Raw genomic sequence first — 26,478 nt, 5'->3', positions numbered from 1 at the left:
ACCTCTCCAGGTTCCCCCATACAATGCCTGTATGCAGCTGTCCCAGGCTCCTCACCTCTCCAGGTTCCCCAAATACAATGCCTGAATGCAGCTGTCCCAGGCTCCTCACCTCTCCAGGTTCCCCCCCATACAATGCCTGAATGCAGCTGTCCCAGGCTCCTCACCTCTCCAGGTTCCCCCCATACAATGCCTGAATGCAGCTGTCCCAGGCTCCTCACCTCTCCAGGATCCCCCCCATACAATACCTGAACGCAGCTGTCCCATGCTCCTCACCTCTCCAGGTTCCCCTACATACAATGCCTGAACGCAGCTGTCCCAGGCTCCTCACCTCTCCAGGTTCCCCCCATACAATGCCTGAATGCAGCTGTCCCAGGCTCCTCACCTATCCAGGTTCCCCCTCCATACAATGCCTGAATGCAGCTGTCCCAGGCTCCTCACCTCTCCAGGTTCCGCTCCATACAATGCCTGAATGCAGCTGTCCCAGGCTCCTCACCTCTCCAGGTTCCCCCCATACAATGCCTGAATGCAGCTGTCCCAGGCTCCTCACCTCTCCAGGTTCCCCCCCACACAATGCCTGAATGCAGCTGTCCCAGGCTCCTCACCTCTCCAGGTTCCCCCCATACAATGCCTGAATGCAGCTGTCCCAGGCTCCTCACCTCTCCAAGTCCCCCCCCCCCCCATACAATGCCTGAATGCAGCTGTCCCGTCCTCCTCACCTCTCCAAGTCCCCCCCCCCCCATACAATGCCTGAATGCAGCTGTCCCAGGCTCCTCACCTCTCCAGGATCCCCCCCATACAACGCCTGAACGCAGCTGTCCCAGGCTCCTCACCTCTCCAGGTTCCCCCATACAATGCCTGAATGCAGCTGTCCCAGGCTCCTCACCTCTCCATGTTCCCCCTCCATACAATGCCTGAATGCAGCTGTCCCAGGCTCCTCACCTCTCCATGTTCCCCCTCCATACAATGCCTGAATGCAGCTGTCCCAGGCTCCTCACCTCTCCAGGTTCCGCCCCATACAACGCCTGAATGCAGCTGTCCCAGGCTCCTCACCTCTCCAGGTTCCCCCCATACAATGCCTGAATGCAGCTGTCCCAGGCTCCTCACCTCTCCAGGTTCCCCCCCATACAATGCCTGAATGCAGCTGTCCCAGGCTCCTCACCTCTCCAAGTCCCCCCCCCCCCATACAATGCCTGAATGCAGCTGTCCCGTCCTCCTCACCTCTCCAGGTTCCCCCCATACATTGCCTGAATGCAGCTGTCCCAGGCTCCTCACCTCTCCAGGTTCCCCCCATACAATGCCTGAACGCAGCTGTCCCAGGCTCCTCACCTCTCCAGGTTCACCCCCATACAATACCTGAACGCAGCTGTCCCAGGCTCCTCACCTCTCCAGGTTGCCCCTAATACAATGCCTGAACGCAGCTGTCTCAGGCTCCTCACCTCTCCAGGTTGCCCCCATACAATGCCTGAATGCAGCTGTCGCAGGCTCCTCACCTCTCCAGGTTCCCCCCATACAATGCCTGAACGCAGCTGTCCCAGGCTCCTCACCTCTCCAGGTTCACCCCCATACAATACCTGAACGCAGCTGTCCCAGGCTCCTCACCTCTCCAGGTTCCCCCCCATACAATGCCTGAACGCAGCTGTCTCAGGCTCCTCACCTCTCCAGGTTCCCCCCATACAATGCCTGAATGCAGCTGTCCCAGGCTCCTCACCTCTCCAGGTTCCCCCCATAAAATGCCTGAATGCAGCTGTCCCAGGCTCCTCACCTCTCCAGGTTACCCCCATACAATGCCTGAATGCAGCTGTCCCAGGCTCCTCACCTCTCCAGGTTCCCCCATACAATGCCTGAATGCAGCTGTCCCAGGCTCCTCGCCTCTCCAGGTTCCCCCATACAATGCCTGAACGCAGCTGTACCAGGCTCCTCATCTCTCCAGGTTCCCCCATACAATGCCTGAATGCAGCTGTCCCAGGCTCCTCACCTCTCCAGGTTCCCCCATACAATGCCTGAATGCAGCTGTCCCGTCCTCCTCACCTCTCCAGGTTCCCCCCATACATTGCCTGAATGCAGCTGTCCCGTCCTCCTCACCTCTCCAGGTTCCCCCCATACAATGCCTGAACGCAGCTGTCCCAGGCTCCTCACCTCTCCAGGTTCCCCCCATACATTGCCTGAATGCAGCTGTCCCGTCCTCCTCACCTCTCCAGGTTCCCTCCATACAATGCCTGAACGCAGCTGTCCCAGGCTCTTCACCTCTCCAGGTTCCCCCCCATACAATGCCTGAATGCAGCTGTCCCAGGCTCCTCACCTCTCCAGGTTCCCCCCCCATACAATGCCTGAATGCAGCTGTCCCAGGCTCCTCACCTCTCCAGGTTCCCCCCCATACTATGCCTGAATGCAGCTGTCCCAGGCTCCTCACCTCTCCAGGTTCCCCCCATACAATGCCTGAATGCAGCTGTCCCAGGCTCCTCACCTCTCCAAGTCCACCCCCCCCCCCCCCCCATACAATGCCTGAATGCAGCTGTCCCAGGCTCCTCACCTCTCCATGTTCCCCCCCCATACAATGCCTGAACGCAGCTGTCCCAGGCTCCTCACCTCTCCAGGTTCCCCTCATACAATGCCTGAATGCAGCTGTCCTAGGCTCCTCACCTCTCCAGGTTCCCCCCCATACAATGCCTGAATGCAGCTGTCCCAGGCTCCTCACCTCTCCAGGTTCCCTCCATACAATGCCTGAATGCAGCTGTCCCAGGCTCCTCACCTCTCCAGGTTCCCCCCATACAATGCCTGAATGCAGCTGTCCCAGGCTCCTCACCTCTCCAGGTTCCCCCCCATACAATGCCTGAATGCAGCTGTCCCAGGCTCCTCACCTCTCCAGGTTCCCCCCCATACAATGCCTGAATACAGCTGTCCCAGGCTCCTCACCTCTCCAGGTTCCCCAATACAATGCCTGAATGCAGCTGTCCCAGGCTCCTCACCTCTCCAGGTTCCCCCATACAATGCCTGAATGCAGCTGTCCCAGGCTCCTCACCTCTCCATGTTCCCCCTCCATACAATGCCTGAATGCAGCTGTCCCAGGCTCCTCACACCTCTCCAGGTTCCGTCCCATACAATGCCTGAATGCAGCTGTCCCAGGCTCCTCACCTCTCCAGGTTCCCCCCATACAATGCCTGAATGCAGCTGTCCCAGGCTCCTCACCTCTCCAGGTTCTCGCCCACACAATGCCTGAATGCAGCTGTCCCAGGCTCCTCATCTCTCCAGGTTCCCCCATACAATGCCTGAATGCAGCTGTCCCAGGCTCCTCACCTCTCCAAGTCCCCCCCCCATACAATGCCTGAATGCGGCTGTCCCGTCCTCCTCACCTCTCCAGGTTCCCCCCATACATTGCCTGAATGCAGCTGTCCCAGGCTCCTCACCTCTCCAGGTTCACCCCCATACAATACCTGAACGCAGCTGTCCCAGGCTCCTCACCTCTCCAGGTTCCCCCATACAATGCCTGAATGCAGCTGTCCCAGGCTCCTCACCTCTCCAGGTTCCCCCCATACAATGCCTGAATGCAGCTGTCCCAGGCTCCTCACCTCTCCAGGTTCCCCCCATACAATGCCTGAACGCAGCTGTCCCAGGCTCCTCACCTCTCCAGGTTCACCACCATACAATACCTGAACGCAGCTGTCCCAGGCTCCTCACCTCTCCAGGTTCCCCCCCATACAATGCCTGAACGCAGCTGTCTCAGGCTCCTCACCTCTCCAGGTTCCCCCCATACAATGCCTGAATGCAGCTGTCCCAGGCTCCTCACCTCTCCAGGTTCCCCCCATACAATGCCTGAATGCAGCTGTCCCAGGCTCCTCACCTCTCCAGGTTACCCCCATACAATGCCTGAATGCAGCTGTCCCAGGCTCCTCACCTCTCCAGGTTCCCCCATACAATGCCTGAATGCAGCTGTCCCAGGCTCTTCGCCTCTCCAGGTTCCCGCATACAATGCCTGAACGCAGCTGTACCAGGCTCCTCATCTCTCCAGGTTCCCCCATACAATGCCTGAATGCAGCTGTCCCAGGCTCCTCACCTCTCCAGGTTCCCCCATACAATGCCTGAATGCAGCTGTCCCGTCCTCCTCACCTCTCCAGGTTCCCCCCATACATTGCCTGAATGCAGCTGTCCCGTCCTCCTCACCTCTCCAGGTTCCCCCCATACAATGCCTGAATGCAGCTGTCCCAGGCTCCTCACCTCTCCAGGTTCCCCCCATACATTGCCTGAATGCAGCTGTCCCGTCCTCCTCACCTCTCCAGGTTCCCTCCATACAATGCCTGAACGCAGCTGTCCCAGGCTCTTCACCTCTCCAGGTTCCCCCCCATACAATGCCTGAATGCAGCTGTCCCAGGCTCCTCACCTCTCCAGGTTCCCCCCATACAATGCCTGAATGCAGCTGTCCCAGGCTCCTCACCTCTCCAGGTTCCCCCCATACAATGCCTGAATGCAGCTGTCCCAGGGTCCTCACCTCTCCAAGTCCCCCCCCCCCCCCCCATAGAATGCCTGAATGCAGCTGTCCCAGGCTCCTCACCTCTCCATGTTCCCCCCCATACAATGCCTGAACGCAGCTGTCCCAGGCTCCTCACCTCTCCAGGTTCCCCTCATACAATGCCTGAATGCAGCTGTCCCAGGCTCCTCACCTCTCCAGGTTCCCCCCCACACAATTCCTGAATGCAGCTGTCCCAGGCTCCTCACCTCTCCAGGTTCCCCCCATACAATGCCTGAATGCAGCTGTCCCAGGCTCCTTACCTCTCCAGGTTCCCCCCATACAATGCCTGAATGCAGCTGTCCCAGGCTCCTCACCTCTCCAGGTTCCCCCCCATACAATGCCTGAATGCAGCTGTCCCAGGCTCCTCACCTCTCCAGGTTCCCCCCCATACAATGCCTGAATACAGCTGTCCCAGGCTCCTCACCTCTCCAGGTTCCCCCATACAACCATACAATGCCTGAATGCAGCTGTCCCGTCCTCCTCACCTCTCCAGGTCTCCCCCATACAATGCCTGAATGCAGTTGTCCCAGGCTCCTCACCTCTTCAAGTCCCCCCCCCATACAATGCCTGAATGCAGCTGTCCCAGGCTCCTCACCTCTCCAGGTTCCCCCATACAATGACTGAATGCAGCTGTCCCAGGCTCCTCACCTCTCCAGGTTCCCCCATACAATGCCTGAACGCAGCTGTACCAGGCTCCTCATCTCTCCAGGTTCCCCCATACAATGCCTGAATGCAGCTGTCCCAGGCTCCTCACCTCTCCAGGTTCCCGTATACAATGCCTGAATGCAGCTGTCCCGTCCTCCTCACCTCTCCAGGTTCCCCCCATACATTGCCTGAATGCAGCTGTCCCGTTCTCCTCACCTCTCCAGGTTCCCCACATACAATGCCTGAACGCAGCTGTCCTAGGCTCCTCACCTCTCTAGGTCCCCCCCTTACAATGCCTGAAAGAAGCTGTCCCAGGCTCCTCACCTCTCCAGGTTCCCCCCGTACATTGCCTGAATGCAGCTGTCCCGTCCTCCTCACCTCTCCAGGTTCCCTCCATACAATGCCTGAACGCAGCTGTCCCAGGCTCCTCACCTCTCCAGGTTCCCCCCATACAATGCCTGAACGCAGCTGTCCCAGGCTCCTCACCTCTCCAGGTTCCCCCCATACAATGCCTGAATGCAGCTGTCCCAGGCTCCTCACCTCCCCAGGTTCCCCCCCCATACAATGCCTGAACGCAGCTGTCCCAGGCTCCTCACCTCTCTAGGTTCCACAGTTTGACGGACCCATCCGCTGCACAGGAAGCCAGGTTCACGTCCTTCTCGTCCAGCGACAGTGTGGATTTGGGGTGGAACACGATGGCCCCCACATTAGTGTTGTGTCCTGGTGGGGCGACACAGAGAAGTTAGGTGAACGCCTGCGGAAAATCAAAGGGTTAATTTCTCTGAACAGCAAATTTTAGAGTTGGCACAGTTTTCTGGCCTCCCTGGACACTGTACGGTGCGATCGCCACTTCCTGCTGCAGCCTCCGCCATCTAAACACCACTGGCAGATTCAGCAGGGATGAACACAGAAATAGATCTTCCATTTAGACGGATTGATCATTTTGATCGATATCTGACGGAATTCAGTTGAAATTACAATCGAGTGGCCATGTTGGGACATCGATCTCCGGCATATTCAATCGATTCTGCTGGAGGAAATTGTTAAGTGTATGGAAACCTTAAAAATACATTAGCGCTGTGAAAATTTTAAAAACTGGGGGGGAGCAGGCATGTGTAGGAAGCTCTCCTCATGCCCACAGATCCCCCCCGGTCTCCTCCATCCCCCTTTATTAACCACTTAACGACCGCCTAAGGCTGATAGGCGTTGGCAGGTCGAAGTGGTGTTTCTATGGAAACCGTTCCATGTCAGTTCACGGAGGGTGTCTCCGTGAACTGCCGCCGAGCCTCCGATTGCGGCTCGCAGGCTAATTGTAAACACGCGGGGAAGAAATCCCTGCTGTTTACATCAATACGGAGCTGCGCCGCAAAAATCCCCTGGTCCTTAAGTGGTTAATTGTGAATGGCCCCCGAAGCTACTTCCAGGTTGGGAGGGTCAATCAGTGCACTGCAGGTGTTGCCTGGCGACGTGCGTCCTTGATCGTGAGCTTGCGGCCAGGAGCGCTCTGCACAATCGTGCATTGTCACAACTTTGTTGTGCGCATGCGCAGAGCGCTCAAAGCCACGGGTGCACAACCAAGGACTTGCATCACCAGGCCGCGCCTGCGCACTGCTCACTGACCATCCCGACCCAGAAGTAACCTCAGTGGGCTATTTAAACATAACAGAGGGGTCGGTGGACAACAGGGGGAGTGGTGGGCTTGAGGAGTGCTTCCTACACTTGACTGCTCCCCCCGTTCCAAAAACTTTTCACAGAGCTTAACCACTTCAGGATTCGGCGTACGCTTAACTACGCCCCTGAATCCTGAAGTGGATTGCATAGAAACGGCCGCTCTTATGAGCGGCCGTTCCATGTCAGTTCACGGAGCGTGCCTCCGTGAACACCCTGCGAGCCGCCGATCGCGGCTCGCAGGGTAAATGTAAACACACGGGGAAGATCTTCCCCGGTGTTTACATATATACGGCGCAGCAGCGCCGTAGAGGAGATCGGCGATCCCTGGCCTCTGATTGGCCGGGGACCGCCGGCACCTGATAGGCTGAAGCCTATCCTATCCGGCGCAGGACGGAACTCCGTCCTGCGCCGCTCACAGAGGGAGAGAGAGGGAGGGGGAAGGAGGCCAGGAAGCACTGCGGAGGGGGGCTTTGAAGAGCCCCCCCCCCGCAAGCGCAAGCAGCTGGTGGCGATCAGACCCCCCCAGCAGGACATCCCCCTAGTGGGGAAAATAGGGGGGGGAAGTCTGATCGCCCTGGCTGCTAGCTGATCGGTGCTGCGGGCTGGAGAGCCCACGCAGCACCGATCAGCAAAACCACCCCCTGGCACAGAAGTGGTTAAAGTATCCTTTTATTGCATATGGTTAGGGGTTAAAGGACCACTATCGTGAAAATCATGCAATTTTAAATACATATAAATCCATACAAATAAGAAGTACGTTTCTTCCAGAGTAAAATGAGCCATAAATTACTTTTTTTTCCTATGTTGCTGTCATTTACAGGTAGTATTAGAAATCTGACAGAACCAACAGGTTTTAGACTAGCCCATCTCATTATGGGTAAATTGTCAGGGTTATTTTCAAAAGCACTTACTGAATGGCAGTTACTCAGTCCAACTGCCAAAAAAGTGTGCAGCGAGCACAGATTCTGGCCAGCATTTTTGTATAAATATTTTTCAGGGAGTGTCTTTATAAAGAATAAAGGCCTTGCTGAGAATCTCCTATGAAGAGATGGACTAGCCCAAAGCCTGTCAGTTCTGTCAGATTTCTACTACCTACTGTAAGTGACAGCAACATAGGAGAAAAGTCATTTATGGCTCATTTTACTCTGGAAGAAATGTACTTCTTATTTGTATGTGTTTACGTGTATATTAAATTTTAGGATTTTTGTGATAGTGGTCTTTTAAGGTTTAAGTGTTTTTTTACCCAGGCATTTTGGGATAGGCACATAAGGTAGTTGTGCAGTATTTGTTCCTGTCTTTGTGGGGGGGAGGGGGGGGGATGCACTGCATATAAAAATTCAAAAACTTTCCACACACTTCAAGGGCCTGTTTCCACGGGGTGCAGGTTTGTGCGTTTTTTCTGCACACTAATTTGCATAGCAATGATTTCCTCCGGGCCTGTTTACATTACATGCGAAAACTGTATATAACAAAAAAAATCAAGACGGCATTGCTACAATTTTTTTGGAAACCATTTCCTTCTTGGATAAAAACAAAAATTTTAAAAAACAGTAGAAATTAATATGCGATTTTCTGCATATATGCATATGTGAATGAAAAATGATATGCAAATCGCATTTTTCTAGTGGAAACATACCTTACACGTCCTTTATCTGGAACAAGCAAGCTGATCCAGTGACAGTCAGCATAACAGCCAAACTTCTTAAAGGAAACCCGAGGTGGGGTTCTAACAACGAAATCCCCATACAGAGGATGGGTCTGCCTATAGAGCCCAGCCTATGTTGCTAGTCAGATTCCCCCTAGGTCCCCCCTGCGCTCTGCGAGAGCCCATAAATCACAGCTGCGCTGCCGACACGCAGTGTGCCACAGTGGGCTGGGTTTTTACCTCCTCCTGTCAGTCTTGCCACTACCCCGCCTCCTGCATAGCTCCGGTCCCCGCCCGCGTCCCTTCCCTCGCCGCTGATTGGAGGGAAGGGACGCGAGCGGGGACCGGAGCAATGCAGGAGGCGGGGGAGCGCCGAGACTGACAGGAGAAGGATTTATGGGGTCTTGCAGAGTGCGGGGGGGGGGGAGGGGGCTTAGGGGGAATCTGGATAGCAACAGAGGCTGGGCTGTATAGGCAGACCCAGCCTCTGTATGCGGATTTCACTCCCAGAACCCCGCCTCGGGTTCTCTTTAAAGGGAACCTGTGATGGGGATATAAAAAAAATAAACATACCTGGGGCTTCCTCCAGCCCCCTCCAGGCTGATCGGTCCCTCATTGTCTACCTGCGCCGCCTGGATCCTGCACAACTCTGCCCGTACCGTCCTTCAGTCTGGAGAGTACTGCGCATGTTTGGCCTGGCTGGACACGCACCCCATCGCTGGAAGCGTTCTGCGCCTGCCTAGTATAACAGAAGTAGAACTCTCTCGATGACAGGAGCGATGGGGGGAGCGCACACAGCTGTACTGCACATGCTCTGACTGGCCCCGACTGAAGGACTTCATAGTGAAGGATTCAGGGAGCAAGGAGGTCGCTGAGGAAGCAATCAGCCTGGAGGAGGCTGGAGGAAACCCCAGGTATGCATATTTTTTTTTATATCTCCCTATCTCAGGTACATTTAAAAGGGAACCTAAACTGAGAAGGATATGGATTTTTCCTTTTAAAATAATACCAGTTGCCTGACTCTCCTGCTGATCCTGTGTCTCCAATACTTTTAGCCACAGCCCCTGAACAAGCATGCAGATCAAGTGCTCTGACTGAAGTCAGACTGGATTAGCTGCATGCTTGTTTCAGGTGTGTGATTCAGCCACTACTGCAGCCAAAGAGCTCAGCAGGACAAACCAGCAACTGGTATTGTTTATAAAGAAACATCCATATCCCTCTCAGTTTAGGTTCCCTTTAAACAGATATCAGCATAAGCCATAATTACCTGCTTCCAAACCCCTAAGAACTGGCCCTCTAAACTACCCAGAAAACAGAATCGCTAACCAATGTTATACATAACATAAATAATAAACATTACCAAATCTGCAGCATCAGAATTTCCCAGAACCTGTGTGCCCCCTGCTGGCTGTTTTGTGCACACCAGACTTGACTTTTGGGCTCTATAAAACTCTACAGAGCATAGCAGAGAATGGATTCTGAGCACAGCTGCCGGCAGAGAATGGATTCTGAGCACAGCTGCCGGCAGAGAATGGATTCTGAGCACAGCTGCCGGCAGAGAATGGATTCTGAGCACAGCTGTCGGCAGAGAATGGATTCTGAGCACAGCTGCCGGCAGAGAATGGATTCTGAGCACAGCTGCCGGCAGAGAATGGATTCTGAGCACAGCTGCCGGCAGAGAATGGATTCTGAGCACAGCTGCCGGCAGAGAATGGATTCTGAGCACAGCTGCCGGCAGAGAATGGATTCTGAGCACAGCTGCCGGCAGAGAATGGATTCTGAGCACAGCTGCCGGCAGAGAATGGATTCTGAGCACAGCTGCCGGCAGAGAATGGATTCTGAGCACAGCTGCCGGCAGAGAATGGATTCTGAGCACAGCTGCCGGCAGAGAATGGATTCTGAGCACAGCTGTCGGCAGAGAATGGATTCTGAGCACAGCTGCCGGCAGGGAGGTCTTTGCAGATCTCAAACCTCAGATCTCAGATTTGCAGAACACTGTGGTAAGTTCAACCAAATCAATCAATTATCCTGTTTTATTTTATTTATTTTTTAAAAAAATGTCCAGATTGTATAGAAAAATGTTTTGTTTTTTTTGATAGCAGGGAAACGATTTGTTTTATATAAATATGTGATCTGATGTGTTTGAGAAATCACATAGAAAAATACAAAAAAAAGAATGTTTAACTGCCAGTTATTTTTTTTTAAAGCTACACATCAGTGCCAGCTATAATTAAACTGTGTTCCTTTAAAGGGGTACTACGGCGAAAAATTGTACAATTTAAAATATGTGCAAACATAAACAAATAAGTATGTTTTTTCCCAGAGTAAAATGAGCCATAAATTACTTTTCTCCTATGTTGCTGTCACTTACAGTAGGTAGTAGAAATCTGACATTACCGACAGGTTTTGGACTAGTCCATCTCTTCATGGGGGATTCTCAGGGATTTATTTATTTTCAAAAGCACTTAGTGAATGGCAGTTGCTCTGTCCAACTGCCAAAATAGTGTGTAGTGAGCAGGAAAGCTGGCCAGCATCATTGTTTAAATACCTTTTAGGGAATATATTTATAAAGAATAAAAGCCTTGCTGAGAATCCTCTATGAAGAGATGGACTAGTCCAAAGCCTGTCACTTCTGTCAGATTTCTACTACCTACTGTAAGTGACAGCAAAATAGGAGAAAAGTAATTTATGGCTCATTTTACTCTGGAAAAATGTACTTCTTATTTGTCTATGTTTGCACATATTTTAAATTTTACAATTTTTCGCCATAGTGCCCCTTTAACTCAATAGCAGCTTCAATAGAGTTATCTCGGTTGAGATAAGTGCACTGCTTTTGGCCATAGTCAGCAGAACTCGTGCTGAAAATTCTTGGAATGCTTTGATGTCTCTCTGCTAGCGGAAGACACAGAACTGAAAGCAGAAGTCCTCTGTTATTTTCTAACACTGCCCCCTACTGACAAGTGGCCATAAATATACATTACAGCAGTACTAATTAGAAGCAATGAAATCTAACAAAAAATAAAAAAAAAATTGCTAAAATAAATTGGCCTGGAGCACTTGCAAACCTCTAAATACACTGGCTGCTAAAGGGTTACATGTCTTGCCCAAATCAACATGTACCAAATTCCACATAATGGTACCCATACATGGTACAATAAAAACGTTTGATTTTTCATTTTTTCGACCAAAACGATCGAATAAAAGTTGAAAAAAATATTTTTTTATCAATCAAGAAAAACGAACGATTATCCAGTTTTTCTTTTTTTTAATAAAAATCCATTCAGACATGTTGGAAAAATCTTTATATACAATCTAACAGAATAATCAAACTAAATTATCTAATTGAAAAAAAATTAACAGGCTACATACCTCTACCTGAGAGTCAATGTGTAAGGTCACATGGTACATACCTCTTCCTGAGAGTCAATGCGTAAGGTCACATGGCACATCCCTCTATCTGAGAGTCAATGTGTAAGGTCACATGGTACATACCTCTTCCTGAGAGTCAATGTGTAAGGTCACATAGCACAAACCTCTACCTGAGAGTCACTGTGTAAGGTCACATGGCACATACCTCTACCTGAGAGTCAATGCGTAAGGCATGGTACAAACCTCTACCTGAGAGTCAATGTGTTAGGTCACATGGTACATACTTCTACCCGAGAGTCAATGCGTAAGGCATGGTACAAACCTCTACCTGAGAGTCAAATGTGTAAGGTCACATGGTACATACCACTACCTGAGAGTCAATTTGTAAGGTCACATGGTACATACCTCTACCTGAGAGTCAATGCGTAAGGCATGGTACAAACCTCTACCTGAGAGTCAATGTGTAAGGTCACATGGTATATGCCTCTACCTGAGAGTCAATGAGTAAGGTCACATGGTGCATATCTCTCCCTGAGAGTCAATGTGTAAGGTCACATGGTACATACCACCAGGGATGCTCGTCTTTGACGTCTTCTTCGGTCTGTCCCTCGGCGCCTCCCACGATGCGGTCCAATCTGGCGTCACGTGACTATACACTTCCTCCTTCAACCCAGAAAGAGGAAGTGTTTGTACTCACGTGAACGCCGCGTGGACCACATCGTGGGAGGCGCCGAGGGACAGACCGAAGAAGACGTCAGATAGGGAACATTGACCCCCCCCGCTCAGCCAGCACAGCTGATTGTAATTAGCAGGGTGAAATCCGGATAGCAACTATCCGGGTTTCACCCGAATTTGGATTTGAGCAACTCTGCATACCACTACCTGAGAGTCAATGTGTAAGGCCACATGGTACATACCTCTACCTGAGAGTCAATGTGTAAGGTCACATGGTACATACCTCTACCTGAGAGTCAATGTGTAAGGTCACATGGTACATACCTCTACCGGAGAGTCAATGTGTAAGGTCACATGGTACATACTTCTACCCGAGAGTCAATGTGTAAGGTCACATGGTACATACCTCTACCTGAGAGTCAATGTGTAAGGTCACATGGTACATACCTCTTAATGTGCGCACAGGGGTGCAGTCCGGAACTGACCACAACTTGCACAAGCCGCTCCTAGGAGGGAGGATAACAGGTGAAAGGTGTGCTTAGTATTTCAGGGGTAACATTCCTTGCGATGTCTGGCATTATTGTGGACTGCACAGATTTAATGGATTTGTAGCAGAGTGACGAGTGCGAATGGCTCCTATATATAAAATAGGAGCCGCTCACTGTCAGTTTTGCGATGCAGTAAAATGGACAAAGAATGTCTGTTTACTCTCAAGTGGGAACAGCCAGACATTCACTGTTTGTAATGGACCAGTGAAACAAGCAACATCTTCATATCAATCATTTACTTAGACTACCACCTTGTGGCAGAAGATATCAGACAGGGTTCCAGCAGAAATTGTGTTTAAAGAGGAGCTGTTAGGTAAAGGGTCTCAGAGAAAAAAACCACATATATCAGTAGCTAAATATTGGCTGTACTTACATTACATATGCATTTCACTGTCCACGTTTGTACTTCACAGAATTTTTATATAGTATTTGCAGAGAATGATGCTCCTGAGAGCTCATGGCAGGTTCCAGGTTTGTCTGTCTCCTATGAAGCCAAATGTGTCGTCATGTCCTCCCTGCTTCCTGATGATTCTACTAACAAAAAAGATCCTAATAGACAACACTACTGTGCAGTGAATATTAATTAGCCATGTGGCTAGGAACAATAGCGGACTCATGCAGTATACTCTGCCCGGAGATTTTTCAGTGCTGTGAGCTGCACTGCGTTACTTGAGCCTGTAACTTCTCACTAGCAGCAGAGGGGAGGACCCAAGGTGGGAAGAAGCAGCCCCAGAATGCTTTGCAGTATGGTTTGTGGCCTCTCGGCCTCTTAAGAGCTTGGGAATAACAGCCTTGCTGTTCAGCACGCATCAAAAGTAAGAGAGATTTTTAACTTCAGTATTGCCTTTTTGGCTTCCTTCTAAACTGTTTAACACAGGAGAATAGAGGTTTCAATTAGCTTTTGCAGCCTGACAGTTACTCTTTAAAGGATACCTGGGGTGACATGTGACATGAGATAGACATGGGTATGTACAGTGCCAAGCACACAAATAGCTGTGCTCCTTTTTTTCTTTCTCTGCCTGAAAGAGTTAAATATCAGGTATGTAAGTGGCTGACTCATTCCTGACCCTCACTGATAAGAAATTACAACTATAAAACACTTTCCTAGCAGAAAATGGCTTCTGGGAGCAGGAAAGAGATAAAAAGGTTCAATAGTTCATAGATTTTAGCTCTGGCATACTTCAATGAATGTGTCATTGAGCAAAAACAATAAAACAGTTACAACTTAAACAGTAGATTCAAACATGAAATAAAACCGTGGAATATCTTAAACAGTCATTTTTAGGAGAAAGAAGATAGATACAATTGTTTATTTAATTTGTTTATTTTCACCGGGAGTTCTTCAAAGTGGACCTGAACTCTTGGACAGGATAAGGAAAACATATAGAAATGCGCCCTGTATGTATTTATACAGTTTTAGCCTGTCTAATTCCCCCTCATCTGTGAGTAATCACAACTGTAACTTTATCTCTCAGTTGTGTCCGCTGGCTGCCACGGCAGAGCAGCTAATTTGAAAACACAGGATGCTAACCCTATGTCTGTTTCCATGAAAGCAGGAAGTAGACACACTGCAGTGTTACAGGGGATGTGTATCCCTTATAACAAATAATACATACATTTTTCTTTAAAGGTTATTATGCTATTGCTTATCTTTTATTTATTTATTTTTTTATATTTTAGCCTTTCAAACTCAGCGCACTTAGTAAAGTCTCAACTATTTGCGTAATTGCGTTCAATTGCTGTACACTTCAGTTGAGGGGTGCTCTCATCATAGTTTGAGATACATGCGATCCCCCCCCCCCCCCCCCCCCCCCCCATTCCCTTTAAATAGTAAGATCTCAAGGGCAGGGCTCTCTTCCCCTTTTGTGTCTTGGAAATTATTATACATTTTATTTATCATGTTACTTTTATCACTGTCATTACCACTACTGTATTTTGTATTCTGTATGCTGTATTGTCTTTGTATTTTGTCACTAATTATGTATCTTGTATATCCGTGTACACCATTGTCTGTATTATTATGTACCCCATGGAATATGTTAGCGCTTTATAAATCAATAATAGTTTTGGCAATCATGGTCTCTGTTTCTTATATAAGAGTGCAGACTGGGCTATCATATTTATCAGCATAGCTAAAAATAGCTTCTGTGGCTGTTGAAAATGTTCTTTTAACAAGTTACTTGAAAAACGTATTATTTCAAGCCAAAAAGATTTGACTATGGGGCAGGACCAATACATGTGTATAGCTGCTCCATCTTCCCCGCCATATCTCCAACACTTATCCCTACCCTGGGCATATTTGTGAATATGTGTAGGTGTTAAGGTGCGTACACACGCACTACTGTAACGAACGACGGGTCCGTCAGACCCTCCTGCTGGGTGGGCGTCCTGCCGACAGTAGTGCGTGTGTACAGTCTGTCGGCAGACTGATAAGGCTGCTTCTGAACGATCCGCTCAGTTTCTGAACCACTCAGTAAATCTGACATAGTCGGAAAGTTTGGATAGCTTTTTTCCCAAATCTATATTTAGCAATATATGTTTTTCAAAAATATTTAAATCTTTTCTCACGGACCCCCTAATAGAATCAGGGCTGAGAAGTCGGTACAAAAATCATCCAACTCCGACTCCTCAGTTTATGAAACCACCGACTCTGACTCCAACTCCAGGTACCCACTAAGGCCCAGACTCCGACTCCTCAACTCCGACTCCTTAGTCTAATACTTACCAGGGATGTGGATTTGGTACAAAAATCATCCGACTCCCGACTCCTCAATTTATAAAACCACCGACACCAACTCCATGTACCCAAACTTGCTCCTATTCTGACTCTACAGCGCTGAATAGAATCTACTTTCTGCAGGTAACTAGGCACTTGTGTTAATCTCCATGTTTCATCCTGCTTAGAAAAGTTTAGTAGACTAGGGATTCCTAATACACGATTGCCCCTCAAATTTATAATACTTAGTTTGCTCTTGTAAAACCACTTTGCATGCCCAGGGGGAATTCTGGGTTCTCTCTCAGTAACGTTAACGGCGAAAAGCCTGTTGTCTTGTGCCACTTTGAGACTACCCAATGTAGAACCTTTAAGGTTGGCTTAATTAAAGGGACTCCGAACACCTCCCATGGGCATGCCTTTAAGCCAGAAGACTTCCAACAAAGTCGTGCTATGACCCCTAGGGAGGAGCCTCTTGCAATGGCCATGCGTGTCACTTCCTCTTCCTGCTTCATTCAGCGATGCACTTCTCTAACAGAGAAGACAGGGGTGACCTGGAAGTTATAATATAGCCAAGATACCAGCCGCGATTTTTAAATTGAAATCGTACAAAAACTATTTGGTGTAGAACAGCGATTCAAATGGAAGAGGAGAGCACAAGCTACAGAAAGTACTTTGCAGTACTGGTCGGAGTCTTAAAGGCATACCCATGAGAGTTGCTCGGAGTTCTTTAAAGGGTGGGCAGATGCGGAGAAGAGTCTATAAATATTACAAGGGATCCATGAAAAGACAGAATCAAAGTTACACTGTTCCTCCTCTAGCCACGGTCATAGTTTTAATGAGCATTTAGATTCGGAGCAGAAGCACCTGACAACTCAATCTTCAAGTCCATGATACTGGCCAGCTGTGATTTTTTTTCTTTTACTTATCAAACCCCTGTTTATGTGCTGCCAAAAGTAAATAAGCAGGAAGAGAATACATATACTCTAAGTGTATACTATAGATTTATATCTTTAAAGTGGGATAATACGCACTAAACGAACATTTCAGTAACTACTCTTAGTTTGATAAAAGAACACTTGAAAGCATTCCCTGTGTGTAAAAACTTTTACTTTCACTGCAGAGAGCAGTACAAGATTGCATGTCATTAGCTCATCGGCAAATGTAATTATTGCCAGCAATAATCTCTCTGCCTGTTACTTTGCTGTGCCCGCCTCCTTTCCTGTTGAATTGACTCAGCTGTTGCCAGGGCGATGTGTCTATTCAGCAGAGGGAGGGAGGAGGGAGCAGAGTCAAGAGACAGGCAGACAGTCTCCTGGCCAGCAATGCTTACATTTGCCAAGTAGCCAGAGATAAGAAAGTCTGTACTGCTCTCTGTAGTGAAAGTAAATGTTTTTACACATAGGGAAATCTTTCAAATGTTCTTTTATGTAGCAGAAGTTACTGATAGTTTAGTTCTAGCGGTATAATCCCACTTAAAAATCTGCCTCAGCTATTATATAAACTAGGATTGGGACTGGGTAAGAAGTTTCCGGTCGATCTTACATATAGTAACGGAGAAAGAGAACAGAGGTGAACAAGACTTTGGTGTATACAGTAACTCACCAGCAGGCTGTAGCCAGAAGTTTGGAATTGGGGCTAAAATGGCAGAAAGAGAGCGGTCTGTCATCTCCAATTTGGCTGCAAAAGTTGTTCAAAGACTGTGAAACAAAAAACAAAATGATTAAATGCTATAGCTGAACTCTGCATGCACTGCTGCTATTTAGGTAATATGATCTCTTATCAATATGCTCATTTCTGCCTCAATCTCCTCTTCTGTGTCCAGAAAGCATCTTTTTTACACAAGCTTTAGGGCTCGTTCAGACTATGCGCACTGCCGTGCACATTTTGGCAGCGCACATAGTGTGCAACACGCAAGAACAGTAGAAGGGGATAGACAGCCCTTCTACGGTTCCCATTATATGCGATGCGCTATCGCGCTGCTGCATTTTCAGATCCACTGTAGGGAATGGGATCTCTAGCGCAGCGCATAGTACCGCAGATGGCGTGCGTTCGGACGCGTTGCGTCCCGATCGCACAGTCATCTGCGCTAATTGATGTGAACAAGGCCTTATTCTTTTTCACGTGAACAAGAAGATAATCGATACAAAAAAAGAAGCTAATTGATAAGATTGTCAAAATTAGGACGTGTACTGAGCTGAGTAAACAATGCAGAAACCTTCTGCTGTATCCAGGAGGTCTGCTTTTTTGCACAGCAATTATTTAATTACAAGACAATGTGTCTGATAATTTATCCTGCAACAGGCGATGTTATTAATTAGCTTCGATTGTAAATATGCCTGCAAGTGACATTAGACAAGTATTTTCATGTTTTGCATTCTTTATTTTTCTTTGATTCTTTTTTTAATGTTGAGTTTCATACTACGTTTGCCATACACACACAGATTTCTACCCAATGTGGCAAATCCACACACACACAACCCATCAATTTTCAATACATTTCAGCTTGATACTGTGCAATGCTATGGGCTGTCGAGATGCTACTCTGCTGCTCCCTGAGCAATCAAGATTTTCCATTTGGTTTTTCGATATTGGAATTAAGATTAATGTGATATGTTGCACAGTAGATTCCCTTTCAAATTTGCCGGGTATTTACTGGGAAGATAAATGTGTGTATGGCCTGCTTTAAAGTGTACCTGTTAGAAAAAAAGTGTCGGCTTTTGCTCCGGGCTGCCAAGGCTTCATTGGGCAGCAGGATAGGACAAGGGAAGCCTCATTAGGATCCAAAGGCTTCCCCCTCCGGCACTTTTTTTCCCTACGGGTTTAGGGCTGGCTCACCCGGACGCTTGGCAGCGTTTACCGCCAAGCGTTCGGGACTCATCGGCTACACGCTCCCATTCAAGTAAATGGGAGCATTTAGCATCGCTTACGATTACGGTTGATTGCGCAAACGCAGCGTTCCGATCCCGATTTACTGCGTTGTTTCAGCCGGCCCTAGAAGCTGCATGCGGCGTATGCTGATCGTGACGTGATCGAGCCTGAACATTATCTATGGATCCAATCACAACAAGAAGCTCTGCTCACTCTCAGAGACTTGTTCAGGTCCTGCTTTAGCGATGTCCTGGTGGATTCTGGGATGCTCCGGTACTCTCGCGCATTCTCCAAACGCAACAGTGCCCTGAGAGGAGAAGAAATGTGGAAAGATTCATGAAAAGTAGAGTCTTTGCCCCGTTTTTTTTGTCAATTAGATTTACACACACTAAGGCTAGTTTTACACATGGTGCGATGCGATTGTCCTGCGGCAGTAGAGCCCGGGGCGAGGCAATCACACAGCACCATTTCCCCTTACACATTACCCTAGGGCAGACTGCGGCAACAAGGTGATATGCATAGCAACGGCAAACATCTAATGACATGCCGGGATACCGTGTGTGCTGAAGCACAGATCAGGATTGAGAGTAGGCAGAGACACTCTCGATCCTCTATAAAACTATTGGCTGGGCAGAATAGGAGCACAAGTGGTTGTCTCTCGCTCCTCGCACTAACTTACTGTGGGCGGGTCATGCACTTCATAATGCGCTCTGGTGTGGAGGAGACTGAATGTTTCGATTAGTTACTCCTCATTGAAATAATAAGAACACTTAGACCAGAATCTTCTTATGTAAAAATATATTCCTGTAGTTCTATACATACAATATACAAAAATTCATAGCAGAGTGTTATAATCAGCAAAATATCAAGATACACTAGAAAAGTATTGGTTGTCAAAATCCCAATAGTAAAATATAATATTTAATATCTCCAGCCCCCCTCTTCCTCTCTCGCCCCTCCCTCTTTCAGTCTCGTTTCATTTTCTGGAATCAGCAGCCCCCACTATATCTAACCTTCTATCTTTATACTGTACAATGGTCTTGCTCCTCCCCCAATTGCATACGGATGTATTTAGCCACGCCCATCACCAGAATACTTTCATTTTCTAGTAACAGATTGGCTACTTTCATTCTTCTACTTTCCCCTACTCTTATCAAACTAAGGGGTTGATTAATAAAATCGCGGTAATACTGTCATGTACAGACAGCACGCGGCATTATCACCCTTATTTCCGGCAGCAAGTTATGCTACCCGTGGCACTCGAGTAATGCAACCGTTGCTGTGGTAACATGCATTACTAACAAGCTGTCTGTGCATGCCAGTATTACCGCCATGCAACCGTTGCTGTGGTAACATGCATTACTAACAAGCTGTCTGTGCATGCCAGTATTACCGCCATGCAACCGTTGCTGTGGTAACATGCATTACTAACAAGCTGTCTGTACATGCCAGTATTACCGCCATGCAACCGTTGCTGTGGTAACATGCATTACTAACAAGCTGTCTGTACATGCCAGTATTACCGCCATGCAACCGTTGCTGTGGTAACATGCATTACTAACAAACTGTCTGTGCATGCCAGTATTACCGCCATGCAAACGTTGCTGTGGTAACATGCATTACTAACAAGCTGTCTGTACATGCCAGTATTACCGCCCTGCAACCGTTGCTGTGGTAACATGCATTACTAACAAACTGTCTGTGCATGCCAGTATTACCGCCATGCAACCGTTGCTGTGGTAACATGCATTACTAACAAGTTGTCTGTGCATGCCAGTATTACCGCCATGCAACCGTTGCTGTGGTAACATGCATTACTAACAAACTGTCTGTGCATGCCAGTATTACCGACATGCAACCGTTGTTGTGGTAACATGCATTACTAACAAGCTGTCTGTACATGCCAGTATTACCGCCATGCAACCGTTGCTGTGGTAACATGCATTACTAACAAGCTGTCTGTGCATGCCAGTATTACTGTCATAGCTCACAACTGTCCCTCTTTCTTCCTTATTTGTCCCTCTTTCAGGATTCGTACAGTACGTATCTATGTAAATATATGTATTTTTCTACTAAAAAGCTGTGTTTAGCTGACTCTAAACTTTACTCCCATTATTTAAATTAATACATTTTTCATTTTCAAATGATAAAATGAAGGAAAACTAGTGATGATAGAAAAAGGACCCAGTGTGGTTTGAATGATAAAACTACACCTTTTGGTTCTGAATACTTTGTGATAGGCATGGTGAGGGGATGTGGTGGGGGCGTGGTTAGAGGAGTAGCAGGGGCGTGTCTTAAAGGTATGATTCTCACCCTCTCTAGGAAAAGCAGAACATTTTATTTCACAGGCCGGCTCACAGCATTATACCCATCAATAATACAGTATTTACTAGGGCTGCTCAAATCTGGATCCGGGAGACACCCGGATAGTGGCTATCCGGATATCTCCCAGTAAACCTGTGCGGCGCATCACGTGACTACAAACACTTCCTCCTTCAACCCGGAAGGAGGAAGTATTTGTAGTCATGTGACCGCTGCGTGGACTGCATCGTGGGAGGCGCCAGGGACGGACGAAGAAGATGTCAGACAAGTAAGTTTGACCCCCCCGCCCTCCCCACACAGGTTTACTGGGAGATATCCGGATAGCAACTATTCGGGTGTCTCCAGGATCCGGATTTGAGCAGCCCTAGTATTTACACAATGTTATTATGACATCTTCAAAAACAAAAGGAAAATCATAAAGCAAAAATCATAAAACATCATGAACAGTAATGCCATATTTCTGAGGACTCACCGGGGGAGCGAGTATCTGGCAATCCAGAGGCGGGCGGTCTTCAGAGTGGTGGGCCCCTCGTGGTACCAGGTCTCCTGATACTGGAAGCGAGAGATTGCGGTGTGAGGAACAGTAACTACAAGCTGCAGGCATTATTTACACAGAGCCAGGGAAAAGATTGGCAGCACTCAATCAGGCTGCAAATGAAATGAAGCCAACAGAGGCGTGCACCGCCCCCCAGGGACTTAAATTACACACCCTGAACACAAATCAGATGCAAAACTATGCACTAAGAGGGCACGTCATCGTCGTGGAAGAGTCTAGTATTGAACAATCTGTGCACAGGCTGTCCTTAAGGCCAACGTCCTCCTTTGCTGCATCTGTTTTGAATGCAAGTTCTGTAATCTGTCTGTTTTGGGCTCTGCACATCTATGCAGCTGGTCAACTCGGGTGCAGACTGTATTTGCAAGCACTGCCAATATCTCCTGTATAACACAGAGCCTGCCCTGCTATAGGCTGTACTGAGAGAGGATATGGAGGCTTAAATCAGGAAACAAGGGTGCAGGAGCCCTTATGGAAAAAACAGCACCGCCATAGGCGCCTCTTATAAAGCTACGATTTGCGGCACAAAACAGAGATTAGTAGGCTCCAAAATGTATCATCTTTGCTGCAAATCGTGGCTTTTATAATGGCCGTGATAGGACGTAAGGAAGGCAGATTGTGCCACCCGGAGGCACACGATAAGCAGCAAACAAGCTAAATTTTATGCAATGCCGCAGTTTGTAGATCTGCAAGCCCCCGGCACCCGCCACTCTATTGGGCACCTTCAAGCACCAAAATTTAGCTTGGTAGCCGCTAATCGTGGCTTTCTGGCAGCTGAATTGACTTTCTTGCCACAAATTGCGGCTCTTCAGCAGAGTGAGGGGTTGGGGGGGGGGGGGGTATAGGCACCAGGGGAGGGAGGTTAGGCTTAGGCACCAATGGGGGGGGGTGGTCTTAACTTAGGCACCACTGGTGGGGGTCTTACGGTTAGGCACAACCAGGTAGGGTAGGTTTAGGCATCGTGGCTTTTATAATGGCCGTGATAGGACGTAAGGAAGGCAGATTGTGCCACCCGGAGGCACACGATAAGCAGCAAACAAGCTAAATTTTATGCAATGCCGCAGTTTGTAGATCTGCAAGCCCCCGGCACCCGCCACTCTATTGGGCACCTTCAAGCACCAAAATTTAGCTTGGTAGCCGCTAATCGTGGCTTTCTGGCAGCTGAATTGACTTTCTTGCCACAAATTGCGGCTCTTCAGCAGAGTGAGGGGTTGGGGGGGGGGGGGTATAGGCACCAGGGGAGGGAGGTTAGGCTTAGGCACCAATGGGGGGGGGGGGTCTTAGCTTAGGCACCACTGGTGGGGGTCTTACGGTTAGGTTGGGTAGGTTTAGGCATCGGTAGTGGAAGGTTTTGTGTGAAAGTAGGGTTTGGTTTAGCCATAGCAAAATATCTGTAAACATTACCAATATTTTATCTAGCAGTAGAATATCGCTAATTAAAGTGGCATTCTACTAGCAGCAATCCCCTGCACCATTTTTTCTAGGCGCCTTTTTTCATGCATGCATGGAGGCTGCCATCTTTATTCCCTTTTTAAACAAGCTCGTAAATAGAGTTGGTCAATGAGATGTTAATATTTCAGCTTTGCATGCAGATTGCATGCACCTGATGGGCCCAGTTCTAAGGTGCATACAATTTACATGCGAGACAAAATTACATCTCACTGAACAGCCCTATCTGTTTCCCAGCTGTCCTGCTTACTTTTTGGCTTCCACAGTCACACCTGGAACATGGATTCAGCTGCTGGAGGCACAACAGCCAATCTGAGCACCTATTTTGGGTAGGGGGGTAGTGATGTAAGCACACGTGTATAAGTATTATATTCACAAGGGTGGAATGCAAAACTTGCAACCACTGTCTGAGCTTGCGGGAATGTAACCGTCCCCGTCTGTTGGTGCAGATGCTGGTCAGTCGCTCTCCTGGATTAGTTGTGAGGACTAAATGTCCTTGGTGACTAAAAAACCCCTATGGGGTATGGACTATGCTAAAATCCACCTGTGGAGGCGCCCTTGATGATATGATACTAGATGTTGTACATATGAGAAGCGTAATTTCTTACCGAAGGACAAACCATTATTTAAAGCGGATCCGAGATGAAAAACTACGGTAACTATAACAAGTAACTTGTCTATATATCTTATCTAAAGTTTAGATAGTTTACACAGCAAATCTAGCTGCAAACAGCTTCAACAGTATATGTTTATTTCTTCCTGTGATACGACAGCGGCCATGTTCTGTTTATGATCATTAAACACAGGCAAGCTGCTCTGCATCTCCAGCCCTCAGCCTGTGAAAACCTAATTCCCCCTCCTCCCCTCTGCCTCTGAAATCTCTGGCTAGTAACACCTTCCCCTCCTCCTGCCCAGACTAAGCTCCCATAAGCCCTTGCTACATGCAGTGCCAAGGCACTCTGAAAAGTTGTGGGCGAGGCTTGTTTAGTTTATAGGGAATTCGAGTATTAAAACAAAACAAAAAAAGTATTTGGCTTGAGGAATGCCCTATAAACTATATGAAAGGAACACAATTATGCAATGAGTAAAAGTTCATCTTGGATCCACTTTAATGGAAAAACTAATGTTTATTCATGCACGCTAGACAACGCGTTTCACGGGTCTTGGCCCACTTCCTCTGGTCAATACAAGCGCCTGTGGGCACTCACATTCGTGACCAAAAATTCTACAGGCAGTTGCACCGACCTGAGGAAGCGGGCCAAGACCCGTGAAACGCGTTGTCTACCACAATGGTTTGTCCTTGTGAGAAGGTGAGAAATTACGCTTCTCATATATACAACATCTAGTAGCATCATATCATCAAGGACGGGAAATCGCAATTCCGCATGACACATGTGAATTCTGGTAAGTGTGGGCAGAGCCTTACAGAAATATTCTGTTCGCACCTCATCAGCTGCCGACTTCTTCTTCTCGTCTTCTTTCTTTGTCTTCTTTAAGGCATCGGTGCCGACGACAGAGAGGACGTTCCGCAGCCTGACGGACAAAACACAGAGCAGCAGTTAGTTGTCAGGAATCTATAGAACTGCACTCGCCTGTTACAACTGCCGCCTAGTGTTTACGTGGCCGGGGAAGAGAATCGGGGGATTACTGGTGGTCAATAAAAGGTGCTAAAACTCTAAGATGAGTTCAATTTTCTTCTCATTTCATAAAGCTTGGAAATGGACCAAACGCAGCGGCTTATAGATTTGATTGGTCCGTTTTCAAGCAAGTGTCTGTACCATGTGACGCCAGCACTGATAGCAATGTCACTACATCCACCGAAACATGTGGTGCAGACATTTGTGGTGAATGATGCCAAATACCGGTTAAGGCCAGGATTTGCACTATTGGAAATAATTGTGCAGCGTGTGGCCAGGCACTAGATCTCTCTCATACACAGGGTGATGGCAGCTCTGCACCCAGCTGGTGTCCCGGGGTCCCCTGCGGGGCAGATGCCGACCTCACTAGGTCGGCATCTACTGTGCTTGCATGAGAGCCGTTCACAGGCCTGTTGACGTCATCTAGAGTGTACTGCGCAGGCTGGGTTCACAATAAAGCCCAGCCACAATCATCTTCTTTGGCCCCTTTTCTTCCTCTCATGCTGAGGACTACAATTCCCAGCATTCCATGTCAGCCAGCTGTTTGATTGGGGCCGGGCTCCACAAGACTTTGCGATCATGTCCTCACCGCTCTCTCCTCTCAGCAGGGCCCTCTCCAAAGAGTGTGATTGGCTCCCCGAGGGCTCTAAGACACGCCTTCACTTCAGAGTCATCGGTGGAAACGTTGATCTGTCTAGCCCGCTTCCTGCGCTCAAACTCTGCCAGAACCTCCGCCTGCCTCTCGCTGATGTGCTCCTCGATGTCAAACGAATCTCCTGAGGAAAAACAGCAAAAAACATTCAGAGGACGTAGGACAGAATGTTTTATATATATACAGAGGCGCCAAGCAAGAATAAACTATATTTAAAGCTGCTTAAAGAATGGGGGGTACTAGTGGACTTAACTCCCCACAGATGACAAAACAATATTGTATTATAAAAACTATACAGTTAATTTCTAAAAGTTGCATATCTTTTATGATAAGATATTGTTGTGTCATCTGTTGGGAGTTAAGTCCACCAAGTACCCCCCATTCTTAAAGTGAATGGGAACCACATTTAAAAAAATGAGACAGATACTTACCCAAGGAGAGGGAAGGCTCTGGGTCCTATAGAGCCTTCCAGCTCCTCTCCTGGCCCCGTTGTTCCAGTGCTGGCTCACCCGGTAGCAGTATTTGACTAATTTAGTCAAATACTGCTTTACCTGGCCGAAGAAGGCTTCAGAAGTCTTCAGGGAGCCCGAGTGCTCCTGAAGAAGGGCGGCCCTGTACTGCGCCTGCGCAAGCACACTCTCTTGCGCGCTCACGCCTGTGCAGTATGGAGCTGCACGTCTTCGGGAGGACACGGCTCCCGAACACTTCCAAATACCCTTTTGGTGGGGGAATGAAACGGGGGGGGGGGGGGGGGGCAGCACAGGATAGAGAGCACCGAGAGAGGAGACAGAAGGCTCTATACCACCCAGAGCCTTCCCTCTCCTTAGGTAAGTATTTGCTTCATTTTTTTCCCATTCACTTTAAGCTGTTTTTAATACATTCTATTCTTGCTTGGCACCTCTGTATATTTAAAGTGGATCTGAGATAAACTTTTACTCATTGCATAATTGTGTTCCTTTCAAATAGTTCATAGGGCATTCCTCAAGCCAAATACTTTTTGTTTTGTTTTAATACTCTAATTCCCTATTAGTTTCAAACATTTTTATTGAAAAGAAGGTGAAAGAACATCATACAGCTTTTAGGTTTTGCCCCTGGAGGGGCTGAATGCTGGAGATAACAAGATATGTTGTAAACAAAGGTATTGGTACTACATATACAATACACATATTTTATGGTTATAGATAGAGAATAAGGTTACCCAGGCAGGGATAAGGGTTGCAAACA

The 26,478-nt window shown here is 48.1% G+C and overlaps 1 protein-coding gene across 1 annotated transcript in view; it reads right to left on the bottom strand.

Moving 5' to 3' along the window:
• PRPF4 (pre-mRNA splicing tri-snRNP complex factor PRPF4) overlaps positions 1 to 26,478 on the bottom strand; it is a 54,322-nt gene that overhangs the window by 13,968 nt on the left and 13,876 nt on the right. Inside the window, exons 3-9 of the mRNA XM_068248695.1 lie at positions 25,192 to 25,378; positions 24,411 to 24,498; positions 21,436 to 21,515; positions 18,855 to 18,948; positions 17,376 to 17,470; positions 12,957 to 13,015; positions 5,746 to 5,869 (exon numbers count right to left, since the gene is read on the bottom strand). Of these exons, the coding sequence (XP_068104796.1) occupies positions 5,746 to 5,869; positions 12,957 to 13,015; positions 17,376 to 17,470; positions 18,855 to 18,948; positions 21,436 to 21,515; positions 24,411 to 24,498; positions 25,192 to 25,378 (727 nt within the window). The remainder of the gene's footprint in view (positions 1 to 5,745; positions 5,870 to 12,956; positions 13,016 to 17,375; positions 17,471 to 18,854; positions 18,949 to 21,435; positions 21,516 to 24,410; positions 24,499 to 25,191; positions 25,379 to 26,478) is intronic.

The sequence above is a fragment of the Hyperolius riggenbachi genome, chromosome 8 (genome assembly GCF_040937935.1).
Source record: "Hyperolius riggenbachi isolate aHypRig1 chromosome 8, aHypRig1.pri, whole genome shotgun sequence".
Classification (NCBI taxonomy): Eukaryota; Metazoa; Chordata; class Amphibia; order Anura; family Hyperoliidae; genus Hyperolius; species Hyperolius riggenbachi.
Note: the sequence above shows the minus strand (reverse complement) of the source record. Positions and strands in the feature narration are given on the sequence as shown.